General features: G+C 47.7%; 1 protein-coding gene across 1 annotated transcript in view; it reads left to right on the forward strand.

Moving 5' to 3' along the window:
- Positions 1–14,015, forward strand: part of abcd1 (ATP binding cassette subfamily D member 1) — a 36,076-nt gene that overhangs the window by 4,719 nt on the left and 17,342 nt on the right. Inside the window, exons 3-5 of the mRNA XM_045696557.2 lie at positions 1,353–1,535; positions 1,786–1,917; positions 9,273–9,453. Of these exons, the coding sequence (XP_045552513.1) occupies positions 1,353–1,535; positions 1,786–1,917; positions 9,273–9,453 (496 nt within the window). The remainder of the gene's footprint in view (positions 1–1,352; positions 1,536–1,785; positions 1,918–9,272; positions 9,454–14,015) is intronic.

The raw sequence follows: 14,015 nt of genomic DNA on the forward strand, positions 1-14,015 counted from the left end.
GCTAGTGACTGACATGGCAAGCTAATCGGATGGAAACCTAGCTAGTGACTGACATGGCAAGCTAATTGGATTTAAAGCTAGCTAGTGACTGACATGGCAAGCTAATCGGATGGAAACCTAGCTAGTGACTGACATGGCAAGCTAATCGGATGGAAACCTAGCTAGTGACTGACATGGCAAGCTAATTGGATGGAAAGCTAGCTAGTGACTGACATGGCAAGCTAATTGGATGGAAAGCTAGCTAGTGACTGACATGGCAAGCTAATCGGATGGAAACCTAGCTAGTGACTGACATGGCAAGCTAATCGGATGGAAACCTAGCTAGTGACTGACATGTCAAGCTAATCGGATGGAAACCTAGCTAGTGACTGACATGGCAAGCTAATCGGATGGAAACCTAGCTAGTGACTGACATGGCAAGCTAATTGGATGGAAACCTAGCTAGTGACTGACATGGCAAGCTAATTGGATGGAAAGCTAGCTAGTGACTGACATGGCAAGCTAATTGGAAGGAAAGCTAGCTAGTGACTGACATGGCAAGCTAATCGGATGGAAACCTAGCTAGTGACTGACATGTCAAGCTAATCGGAAGGAAACCTAGCTAGTGACTGACATGTCAAGCTAATCGGATGGAAAGCTAGCTAGTGACTGACATGGCAAGCTAATCGGATGGAAACCTAGCTAGTGACTGACATGGCAAGCTAATTGGATGGAAACCTAGCTAGTGACTGACATGGCAAGCTAATCGGATGGAAACCTAGCTAGTGACTGACATGGCAAGCTAATTGGAAGGAAACCTAGCTAGTGACTGACATGGCAAGCTAATTGGAAGGAAACCTAGCTAGTGACTGACATGTCAAGCTAATCGGAAGGAAAGCTAGCTAGTGACTGACATGGCAAGCTAATCGGATGGAAAGCTAGCTAGTGACTGACATGTCAAGCTAATCGGAAGGAAACCTAGCTAGTGACTGACATGGCAAGTAGACCCCTTTTTAATGGTTTTTATTTATTGTTAGTCACTCATTGATATCATTAATTAACATGGCAAAATGAGTAGAATTGTAGGAAATTTGCTTTAACTGAAAAATCTCAACCCCCCCCCCCCCCATGGCAAAAGGGGTAGAACTGGAGCAAACTTTACATTTTTTTTTTGGTGAACTTGCACATTTTGTATTCTAACTCTCAACAGTAAGTTGACACCCTGACCTGAATTCCTAGCGGCCTGGTGCCCTAAGCGACAGCTCTGTCCCTCTTGTCTGTTTCAAGGGGTTGGAGTTATAAACAAAAATACAAAAAAAAATGGTTCTGTTCTCTGTAATATAATGAACAATGTCATAATTCTTCTCCTCCAGTCTCTGACAGAAGACATGGTGATGTTTGCTGGCTCTGTGGCCCACCTGTACTCCAACCTGACCAAGCCATGTCTGGATGTGGTGGTGACCTGTTACACCCTCCTCAGGACCGCTGAGTCTAAAGGAGCCAACACCACCTGGCCCTCCGTCATCGCCGGCGTTGTCGTGGCGATCACCGCCAAGGTTTCTTTATGTGCTTTATTTAGTCTTAATACCTTTTTATTTTTTTATATATTTGGTTTATTGGGATTTTTTTTCAGCATTTGTTTTTGACCAAAAACAAAAAAACAAATTGTAAATGATTTCCACTGATGGAAACAGTGAATACAGTGAATTCTTTCACCCACCTTGTGTTATTACTTGGTTTTGTTTTGGAGCACTTTGGTTGGGTTTTTGAGAAGTGTGTTGCAAATATCTTTTATCACTCTTTAAGGTTCTGAGGATGTTCTCGCCGCGGTTCGGTAAGCTAGTGGTGGAAGAAGCCCGGAGGAAAGGGGAGTTGAGGTACATGCACTCACGCATCATCGCCAACTCAGAGGAGATCGCCTTCTACGGAGGACACAAGGTGACTGTCACACCTGGGCGTATACATACACACCTAGTTAATATATACTGCCTTCTACGGAGGACACAAGGTAAACATGACCGTTGACCATTCTGTCAATGGCAGAATGCTCAAAGTTCAGAGATATTATGGCAGTTGAAAGACTCTGCCAGGCGCAATCAGTCTCTCCAGTGGCGCAGCGGTCTAAGGCACTGCATCTCAGTGCTAGAGGCGTCACTACAAACACCCTGGTTCGAATCCAGGCTGTATCACAACCGGGCCGTGATTAGGAGTCCCCATAGGGTTGCGCACAATTGGCCCAGCGTCGTCCGGGTTTGGGCCGGTGTAGGCCGTCATTGTAAATAAGAATTTGTTCTTAACTGACTTGCGTAGTCAGATTTTTTTTTAAATTTAATTTATTTAACTATCTCTGCCTTTCATCGTGGCTCTGGGATCCTGCAGTCGTGATCAGACTGTCTCTACCTCTCATTGTGTTCCGCTTGAAGAAATAGTGACAGGGAAGGAGACTCTGTCAGGCATTCCAGATGTTGCATTGAGTGAAAAAAAAAATAATAATTCATTATAATTTTCATAATGTTCTCTGTGTGGTGAAGAGAACCCTCTTTACTGCGTTTGGGTGGTCGGGCCGGGGATTCGGCGGGTGGTCGGGCCGGGGATTCGGCGGGTGGTCGGGCCGGGGGGGATTCGGCGGGTGGTCGGGCCGGGGGGGGATTCGGCGGGTGGTCGGGCCGGGGGGGGATTCGGCGGGTGGTCGGGCCGGGGGGGGATTCGGCGGGTGGTCGGGCCGGGGGGGGATTCGGCGGGTGGTCGGGCCGGGGGGGATTCGGCGGGTGGTCGGGCCGGGGCTGTCATGTGACCAAGTAGAAATAGAGAACGTAATCTCCTGTTGGTCAATCTGTCCAGAGACTATGGCTTAGTCCCAAATGACCAGAGCTGTTTGGGTTGTCAGCCTGCGACCTGAACCTCGGGATCAAACCAGTGAAATGCTGCTTTTTTTTAAACCCCTCTGTTTCAACACTCTCTAGTGTGGAGCTGTGTTGGTTTGTAATGCTAACTCTTACCCGAGCCACGCATCAACCTGTTAATGTTGCGACAGTTCGTTTCTGGTAACAGAACAAAATAGTCAGCACATAGTAACTTCTGATTTAGCTGTACTTTAATTAATGCAAACACGTGTGTGGTAAATGGGTTGTTCGTATATATACGGTCTCGCTGTTTTACCTCGCAGGGCAAAACAGAGAAGAGCGTCACATTCTATTGTTATCTCTTTTATACTGAGAGATATTTCCCGCTCAATGCCGACCTGTCCGAGGGAGGAGGAGCGTGGTTTAAACTTGCTCCTCCTGTCGTCGGCGTGCAGGCTGATCCCAGCGTCGTGACGCACTTCCTGTTGCCGGTTGTAGTTCTTGTCTTCAACAGATGATTTACTCGTAGTTTATGTACTTAGCATAGCTTCCCCAGTATATTATAAAGGTTATGCATACAAATAGCCAGTTCAACCCTAACAAACCCCATTAAATGGTCTTGTGTGACGCACTACATTATGTTGTAGTAATTTTTGCAGACGCGGTTATCTAGAGCGACTTACAGGAGCAATTAGGGTTAAGTGCCTTGCTCAAGGTCATAAGTTATTAATGTAACTTTAGTTGTTCTACAAACATTGAGCTATGTGTTGATTTTTTTTAATACATTGTAAGGCTGCGTGATGCGACTATATTGATGATTTGAAAAAAGTAGCTTGTAAGGCATGAGGTCTACTTTTGTTTTTTTGCGACGGCTGTACACACTTCATCAGTCTCTCATTCGCAATTTGACAAGCACTTGATAATGCCTAGAATTTCACGGCGGCATACCCTTTGTGTGGCCATAATGCACCCTAAAAAAAAAAGAATCCATGTATTTTGCGGCCAGTAACCGTTGTGCGCTTCTCCCTGTGTGCTGCGCGCTCCATCACGTGATCGGGTCTTTCACGCAGCCTACAATAAAGACCGACACAACGGGGACGCAACCTCGCGTGTCCTTATCCAATTCCAAGGTGCATATTGGGACAACTGTCCACATTTTTAAAAATTTTCGTCAGCCAACAAGATGAGTAGGCCCAACAAACAGCAAAAGCATAAGCCTATGTCAATCTGCTATCCTCCGAAGTACAAGAAACTACGTATTTGTAAACAGTTGGAATTTATTGCTTTGAGAGCAGGGTGGGGATCTATAACAGCCAATCACAGTTATAGAGAGACCCTTCTATAACTGTGATTGGCTGTTATAGATCCCCACCCTGCTCTCTATAACTGTGATTGGCTGTTATAGATCCCCACCCTGCTCTCTGTATCTGTGATTGGCTGTTATAGACCCCCACCCCCTGCTCTCTGTATCTGTGATTGGCTGTTATAGACCCCCACCCCCTGCTCTCTGTATCTGATTGGCTGTTATAGACCCCACCCTGCTCTCGGTGATCTGATTGGCTGTTATAGACCCCACCCTGCTCTCTGTATCTGTGATTGGCTGTTATAGACCCACCCCCTGCTCTCTGTATCTGTGATTGGCTGTTATAGACCCCACCCTGCTCTCTGTATCTGTGATTGGCTGTTATAGACCCCCACCCTGCTCTCTGTATCTGTGATTGGCTGTTATAGACCCACCCCCTGCTCTCTGTATCTGATTGGCTGTTATAGACCCCACCCTGCTCTCGGTGATCTGATTGGCTGTTATAGACCCCACCTTGCTCTCGGTGATCTGATTGGCTGTTATAGACCCCACCCTGCTCTCGGTGATCTGATTGGCTGTTATAGACCCCACCCTGCTCTCGGTGATCTGATTGGCTGTTATAGACCCCACCCTGCTCTCGGTGATCTGATTGGCTGTTATAGACCCCACCTTGCTCTCGGTGATCTGATTGGCTGTTATAGACCCCACCCTGCTCTCGGTGATCTGATTGGCTGTTATAGACCCCACCCAGCTCTCGGTGATCTGATTGGCTGTTATAGACCCCACCCTGCTCTCGGTGATCTGATTGGCTGTTATAGACCCCACCCTGCTCTCTGTATCTGATTGGCTGTTATAGACCCCACCCTGCTCTCTGTATCTGATTGGCTGTTATAGACCCCACCCTGCTCTCTGTATCTGATTGGCTGTTATAGACCCCACCCTGCTCTCGGTGATCTGATTGGCTGTTATAGACCCCACCCTGCTCTCGGTGATCTGATTGGCTGTTATAGACCCCACCCTGCTCTCGGTGATCTGATTGGCTGTTATAGACCCCACCCTGCTCTCGGTGATCTGATTGGCTGTTATAGACCCCACCCTGCTCTCGGTGATCTGATTGGCTGTTATAGACCCCACCCTGCTCTCTGTATCTGATTGGCTGTTATAGACCCCACCCTGCTCTCGGTGATCTGATTGGCTGTTATAGACCCCACCCTGCTCTCGGTGATCTGATTGGCTGTTATAGACCCCACCCTGCTCTCGGTAATCTTGTTCTTCTCTGATGAACCTGATGTTTAAACTTCTTTACAGTGAAGTGATCTTGATTGGTCAACATCTCAACTGGTGTTGGTTATAGCCGGTGTCTGATTTAAAAATGTTTTGTAATTCTATGAATCTTTCCCAGTTGATTAACTCACCCACTTGACCCAAATCTCAAATGTCCAGAGAAATCTATCCTGATTTGATTTGATGTTGACAATTGTTCCACATAAATATTCTGTGGTTAAGGATTTAAGTGACCATTGTGCTGTTGTTGCTGTTAGAAATACTAAGGTTCCTACATCAAACCGACACTTTATTCATAAGAGAAATTAAGAGTTTTAATGAGCAGGCTTTCTTGATTTTAATTTAATTTGTTTATTTAAAAAAAAAAAATCTTGAACGGAGAAAGATTGAGTTTATTCTTGATGTGCATTTTCCAAATAGTAAACAAACATGCCCCATTCCACAGGTTCAGGGTTAAAGGGAGGGATGCCCCATTCCACAGGTTCAGAGTTAAAGGGAGGGATGCCCCATTCCACAGGTTCAGGGTTAAAGGGAGGGATGCCCCATTCCACAGGTTCAGGGTTAAAGGGAGGGATGCCCCATTCCACAGGTTCAGAGTTAAAGGGAGGGATGCCCCATTCCACAGGTTCAGGGTTAAAGGGAGGGATGCCCCATTCCACAGGTTCAGGGTTAAAGGGAGGGATGCCCCATTCCACAGGTTCAGGGTTAAAGGGAGGGATGCCCCATTCCACAGGTTCAGGGTTAAAGGGAGGGATGCCCCATTCCACAGGTTCAGGGTTAAAGGGAGGGATGCCCCATTCCACAGGTTCAGGGTTAAAGGGAGGGATGCCCCATTCCACAGGTTCAGAGTTAAAGGGAGAGATGCCCCATTCCACAGGTTCAGAGTTAAAGGGAGGGATGCCCCATTCCACAGGTTCAGAGTTAAAGGGAGGGATGCCCCATTCCACAGGTTCAGAGTTAAAGGGAGGGATGCCCCATTCCACAGGTTCAGAGTTAAAGGGAGGGATAATCCATGGTTTTCTTCGGAGCTGTTTTGTATTATTTACGACCGTTATCTAGCCTGGACTAAAACAAGGAAATCATGTTCTGATGCTGATTGGCTTATTTTTTTTAGGCAGTTACAAAACAGGTGTTCTTTTCTCCTCAGGAAGTCCAAGTCTGAACATTTTATGTCTGGTAACCTGAATGACCCTAAAGTTTTCTAAGGCTAAATCTGACTGGTAATGTTAATGAATTACTCTGCTGTATATGACTGAACTGAAATGCTGAAGTCTATCTTGGCCAGGACGCTCTTGGGGGAAAAAAAATCAATTTTCAAATGTCAATGAGCCCTTCCTGGTTAAATAGATCAAATGCTTTTATTAGAAAGTGAATTTTCACCATTTTAAAAAGCATCCTCTCCAAACTGGAAACTCACTCACTGCGTACGGTGTACATACACCAGTTAGGCTCTACACCCCTTGTAAAGCGGATTAATGTGCTTAAATTTAAAGTTATTTCTCAACTTTAGTTGTCATACAAACCTTTTTATTTAAAACATATAGGCCTATGGGCTAGGCTACATGATGTGTGCGACTACGATTAGGGGGGAAAAAAGACATTGTTTCTTATGCTGGGCATCATTCACAAGTGATGATATATAATTAACCAATGATGGGCTAATATTGTTACCCATCAAACTATTCTTGATTTAAATCTTGTCTTTTCATAGACTAAATGATTTAGAATGGACCATTATCATGTCACCTGTATCGAAACAGGGTCAGCAGGAAAAAAAATACATGTCATCTATGCACTTAAATAGTGAATGGAGGATGTTTTTCCCCGTGGTTTATTTTCATGCCAGCCAGGTAGGATATACTCCTGTTGTAAAGATAAACAATGTGCTTAATATTAGGAGAGTTGAGAAATAAATATAGTAGGCCTAGCCTATAGAAAGCTGATCCTCTTTTTATTAGAGGCCATCACTCTGTTTTCTCCCTCAATTGCATAGCCTTAATGTTGCCCAACATGGATCTCATGGGATCTCATGAAGTGTTTTAATTAGATTTTAGTTTGCATTGATGTCAGTGGTAAGAGGTACAATAGAGCCCTGAGTACCAGGCCGGTAGCATGTTTGGTAGGCTAGTAATGACCATCAGCAGCCTCGGAGCTTGGAGAAGCCTAATTACCGTGACCTAAACCGTTCACGTGGAATTTGACTGCCTTCATGACTCGTGACCGCCGGTGGGCTGTTGCGGTGACTCTATTACCGACACTAGTTGTGGGTTCAATTCCCTCAGGGATCCGATCCGATACCATACCATACTAAAGACTATGTACTCACTCATTAACCTCTTGGGGCTAGGTGGGACGCTAGCGTGCCACCTGTGGTGCACTCCATCAACAGCAGGTGCATTTCAAGAGCGGCAAATTTGAATCCAAATAAATGTCAAAATTCAAATTTTTCAAAAATACAACTATGTTACACCATTTGAAAGATAAACATCTCCTTAATCTAACCACGTTTTACGATTTCAAAAAGGTTTTACGGCGAAAGCATAAATTTAGAGTATGTTAGGACAGTACATTTACAAGAGTTGTGTGTAATGTTTTGTCAAGTCAAAGACAGGGTCACCAAAACCATAAAACCAGCTAAAATGATACACTAACCTTTTACAATCTCCATCAGATGACACTCCTAGGACATTATGTTAGACAATGCATGCATTTTTAGTTCTATCAAGTTCATATTTATATACAAAAACAGCGTTTTACTATGGCATTGATGTTGAGGAAATCGTTTCCCTCCAATAACCGGCAGTCAAGTCAGCGTCACAAATTAAATAATTAAAATTAGAAAACATTGGTAAAATATTATATTGTCATTTAAAGAATTATAGATTTACATCTTTTGAACGCAATCAACTTGCCAGATTTAAAAATAACCTTACTGGGAAATCACACTTTGCAATAATCTGAGCACTGTGCCCAGAAAAATACGCGTTGCGATACAGACTAGACGTCATGTTGGGGAGATCTAAAATCGAAAATACTATGTAAATAATCCATTACCTTTGATTCTCTTCATCAGATGTCACTTCCAGGTATCACAGGTCCATAACGAATGTAGTTTTGTTCAAAAAAGCTCATCATTTATGTCCAAAAATCTCCGTCTCGTTAGCACATGATGTAAGCCAGCCGGACTTCTCGTCATGAACGAGGGGAAAAAATATATTTCCGTTCGTTCAAACATGTCAAACGTTGTATAGCATAAATCATTAGGGCCTTTTTTAACCAGAACATGAATAATATTCAAGGTGGACGAATGCATAGCCTTTTATAACGTATTGGAACGAGGGTACCCAACATGAACTCGCGCGCCAGGTGTCTAATGGGACATCACCGTTCCATGGCTCTTGTTCGGTCAGATCTCCCTCCAGAAGACTCAAAACACTTTGTAAAGGCTGGTGACATCTAGTGGAAGCAATAGGAAGTGCCAAAATATTCCTAAACCCCTGTGTTTTTCAATGGGATAGGTTTAAAATCAATACAACACATCAGGTATCCACTTCCTGTCAGAAAATGTCTCAGGGTTTTGCCTGCCAAATGAGTTCTGTTATACTCACAGACACCATTCAAACAGTTTTGGAAACTTTAGAGTGTTTTCTATCCATATATAATAAGTATATGCATATTCTAGTTACTGGGTAGGATTAGTAACCAGATTAAATCGGGTACATTTTTTTTATCCAGACGTGCAAATGCTGCCCCCTAGACCCAACAGGTTAAGGCGCTTGGGATGGAAGTGTGCTAAATTACAATATTATTATTTAGGCCTTATTTCTATAATATTATATGTGAATATGTCCTCCTGCCACTAGGTGGAGATGTCCCAGCTGCAGCGGTCCTACCGCTCCTTGTCGTCCCAGATCAACCTGATCCTGTTTAAGCGTCTGTGGTACGTGATGCTGGAGCAGTTCCTGATGAAATACCTGTGGAGCGCTTCGGGACTCGTCATGGTGGCTGTACCAATCATCACCGCCACGGGGTACTCCAGATATGGTAAGACCAGTCACGGGGTTACTCCAGATGTGGTAAGACCAGTCACGGGGTTCTCCAGATGTGGTAAGACCAGTCACGGGGTTCTCCAGATGTGGTAAGACCAGTCACGGGGTTACTCCAGATGTGGTAAGACCAGTCACGGGGTTACTCCAGATGTGGTAAGACCAGTCACGGGGTTACTCCAGATGTGGTAAGACCAGTCACGGGGTTACTCCAGATGTGGTAAGACCAGTCACGGGGTTACTCCAGATGTGGCGAGGCCAGTCACGGGGTTCCTCCCAGATGTGGCGAGGCCAGTCACGGGGTTCCTCCCAGATGTGGCGAGGCCAGTCACGGGGTTCCTCCCAGATGTGGCGAGGCCAGTCACGGGGTTCCTCCCAGATGTGGCGAGGCCAGTCACGGGGTTTCTCCCAGATGTGGCGAGATGGTTGTTTTACTAATGTTCCACTAGTAGTTCAAAATTATGTATTTTAATGACCCCGTTCTGGCTCCCCGACCATCCGCTTTTACAAAAACCGGCCCGCGGCTGAATCTAGTTGCCAACCCGTGCCCTAAGAGATGGACACCTTACAGTCTGTGATCCAGTGGAGGACTTTGCGACTTTTAAATTGGAGGACGGGTTCATTTTAATGGCGAGAATGGAATTAAGGGAACTGTGTAAAACACATGGTTTCCAGTTGTTTCATAACTTGCCATTACAATCAACCGGTCCTCCGCTTTCTCCGCCGACCAGCCTTCCACTCCGCTACGTTCAGGGTTTGCAGCCCGCTAGTCACCTCGAGCTTCTCCCTCGTTTCATTACACTGGTGTCAGAAGTAGGGTACGCACTGTCTGTGTAGACGCTGAGGTGAGGCGAGGCCGTTGACCAGGTATCTGGCGGAGGTGCAGGCTTATTTAATGTGCTATGGGACATGGTGAAAGAACAATAACATGGTTGCAGCCTGAACTTACGTTTCTATTTCCTCCATGGCGCAGTGGTCTAAAGCACTGCATTTCAGTGCTTGAGGCGTCACTACAGTCCCTGGTTCGAATCCAGGCTGTATCATATCCGGCCGTGATTGGGAGTCCCATAGGGTGCGCGCTCCTTAACTTGCCTTGATTGGGAATCATCGAGCTAACCATGCTACTGCTAGCCGCTGAGTGGGGAATCATCGAGCTAACCATGCTACTGCCAGCCGCTGAGTGGGGAATCATCTAGCTAACCATGCTACTGCCAGCCGCTGAGTGGGGAATCATCGAGCTAACCATGCTACTGCCAGCAGCTGAGTGGGAATCATCGAGCTAACCATGCTACTGCCAGCCGCTGAGTGGGGAATCATCTAGCTAACCATGCTACTGCTAGCCGCTGAGTGGGGAATCATCTAGCTAACATGCTACTGCTAGCCGCTGAGTGGGGAATCATCGAGCTAACCATGCTACTGCCAGCCGCTGAGTGGGGAATCATCGAGCTAACCATGCTACTGCTAGCCGCTGAGTGGGGAATCATCGAGCTAACCATGCTACTGCTAGCCGCTGAGTGGGGAATCATCGAGCTAACCATGCTACTGCCAGCCGCTGAGTGGGAATCATCGAGCTAACCATGCTACTGCCAGCCGCTGAGTGGGAATCATCGAGCTAACCATGCTACTGCCAGCCGCTGAGTGGGGAATCATCTAGCTAACCATGCTACTGCTAGCCGCTGAGTGGGGAATCATCGAGCTAACCATGCTACTGCCAGCCGCTGAGTGGGGAATCATCGCGCTAACCATGCTACTGCTAGCCGCTGAGTGGGGAATCATCGCGCTAACCATGCTACTGCTAGCCGCTGAGTGGGGAATCATCGCGCTAACCATGCTACTGCTAGCCGCTGAGTGGGGAATCATCTAGCTAACCATGCTACTGCCAGCCGCTGAGTGGGGAATCATCGCGCTAACCATGCTACTGCTAGCCGCTGAGTGGGGAATCATCGCGCTAACCATGCTACTGCTAGCCGCTGAGTGGGGAATCATCTAGCTAACCATGCTACTGCCAGCCGCTGAGTGGGGAATCATCGAGCTAACCATGCTACTGCCAGCCGCTGAGTGGGGAATCATCGACCTAACCATGCTACTGCTAGCCGCTGAGTGGGGAATCATCTAGCTAACCATGCTACTGCGAGCCGCTGAGTGGGGAATCATCTAGCTAACCATGCTACTGCCAGCCGCTGAGTGGGGAATCATCGAGCTAACCATGCTACTGCCAGCCGCTGAGTGGGGAATCATCGACCTAACCATGCTACTGCTAGCCGCTGAGTGGGGAATCATCGCGCTAACCATGCTACTGCTAGCCGCTGAGTGGGGAATCATCGCGCTAACCATGCTACTGCTAGCCGCTGAGTGGGGAATCATCTAGCTAACCATGCTACTGCCAGCCGCTGAGTGGGGTATCATCGAGCTAACCATGCTACTGCCAGCCGCTGAGTGGGGAATCATCGACCTAACCATGCTACTGCTAGCCGCTGAGTGGGGAATCATCGCGCTAACCATGCTACTGCTAGCCGCTGAGTGGGGAATCATCTAGCTAACCATGCTACTGCCAGCCGCTGAGTGGGGAATCATCGAGCTAACCATGCTACTGCCAGCCGCTGAGTGGGGAATCATCGACCTAACCATGCTACTGCTAGCCGCTGAGTGGGGAATCATCGACCTAACCATGCTACTGCCAGCCGCTGAGTGGGGAATCATCTAGCTAACCATGCTACTGCCAGCCGCTGAGTGGGGAATCATCGAGCTAACCATGCTACTGCCAGCCGCTGAGTGGGGAATCATCGACCTAACCATGCTACTGCTAGCCGCTGAGTGGGGAATCATCTAGTTAACCATGCTACTGCTAGCCGCTGAGTGGGGAATCATCGAGCTAACCATGCTACTGCCAGCCGCTGAGTGGGAATCATCTAGCTAACCATGCTACTGCCAGCCGCTGAGTGGGGAATCATCGAGCTAACCATGCTACTGCCAGCCGCTGAGTGGGGAATCATCGAGCTAACCATGCTACTGCCAGCCGCTGAGTGGGACTCCACTACAATGAAGTCTTTCCTTTGAAAGGACCAGCCTGTGAAGGCGAGACCATTTCTTTGCTGTCCACTCCAATGGGTTCAAGGCGGTAACAGGGTTTCAGAGCCCATATGGAGACTCTTCACAGACCAGTAACTGGTTCAGAGCCCATATCGAGACTCTTCACAGACCAGTAACAGGGGCTTTCTATCATCATAGGGGGCTAGGAGCCCATCTACTTGCAGCAGCTCTTAGCCTCTTTATAGGCATCCTGGTGATCGTCAGTCCAACTCCAGGGAGCTGCCTGGCCCAGTAGGTGATGCAAGGTCTCCAACACTGTCGCTTTATCTTGGAAGGAAGCAGTTGTTTAAGTTGAGACGCAACAAAAACCACTGACGCTCAGATTTGTTCCCGGGGAGAAGGTGTCTCCTTAATGGCCTTTACCTTACCCTGGGTCAGGATGTCAACGTAGAGCCTCAGGAACTCAACACTGGGTGACGAACTTCTCACTCTGCGGTCGCAGCCCTGCTTTCACGAAGCGCCTCAGCACTTTCCTCTGCTGAGAGTTATGCTCTTCCACGGTCCGGCTTGTAAATCAGTACGTCATCCTTCCAGATACGGCTGGACCCCTGTGATGCCTGCTAGCAAGGTTCATGTAGCTTTGAAATATGGCCACTGCTGAGGACACTCTAAACTGGAACCTTGTTGCCCTCAAAAGCCCCGTGTGTGTTGGTCAGGTCATCTCCTGCGTCTCCATCCAAAGCTAGCTGCTGGTAGGCTCGTGTCGTGTCCAGCTCTCCTGCGTCTCCATCCAAAGCTAGCTGCTGGTAGGCTCGTGTCGTGTCCAGCTCTCCTGTGTCTCCATCCATAGCTAGCTGCTGGTAGGCTCGTGTCGTGTCCAGCTCTCCTGTGTCTCCATCCATAGCTAGCTGCTGGTAGGCTCGTGTCCAGCTCTCCTGTGTCTCCATCCAAAGCTAGCTGCTGGTAGGCTTGTGTCGTGTCCAGCTCTCCTGTGTCTCCATCCAAAGCTAGCTGCTGGTAGGCTCGTCTCCAGCTCTCCTGTGTCTCCATCCAAAGCTAGCTGCTGGTAGGCTCGTGTCGTGTCCAGCTCTCCTGTGTCTCCATCCAAAGCTAGCTGCTGGTAGGCTCGTGTCGTGTCCAGCTCTCCTGTGTCTCCATCCAAAGCTAGCTGCTGGTAGGCTCGTGTCGTGTCCAGCTCTCCTGTGTCTCCATCCAAAGCTAGCTGCTGGTAGGCTCGTCTCCAGCTCTCCTGTGTCTCCATCCAAAGCTAGCTGCTGGTAGGCTCGTCTCCAGCTCTCCTGTGTCTCCATCCATAGCTAGCTGCTGGTAGGCTCGTGTCGTGTCCAGCTCTCCTGTGTCTCCATCCAAAGCTAGCTGCTGGTAGGCTCGTGTCGTGTCCAGCTCTCCTGTGTCTCCATCCAAAGCTAGCTGCTGGTAGGCTCGTGTCGTGTCCAGCTCTCCTGTGTCTCCATCCAAAGCTAGCTGCTGGTAGGCTCGTCTCCAGCTCTCCTGTGTCTCCATCCAAAGCTA

Source organism: Salmo salar, chromosome 15 (genome assembly GCF_965601325.2).
Source record: "Salmo salar chromosome 15, fSalSal1, whole genome shotgun sequence".
Lineage (NCBI taxonomy): Eukaryota > Metazoa > Chordata > Actinopteri > Salmoniformes > Salmonidae > Salmo > Salmo salar.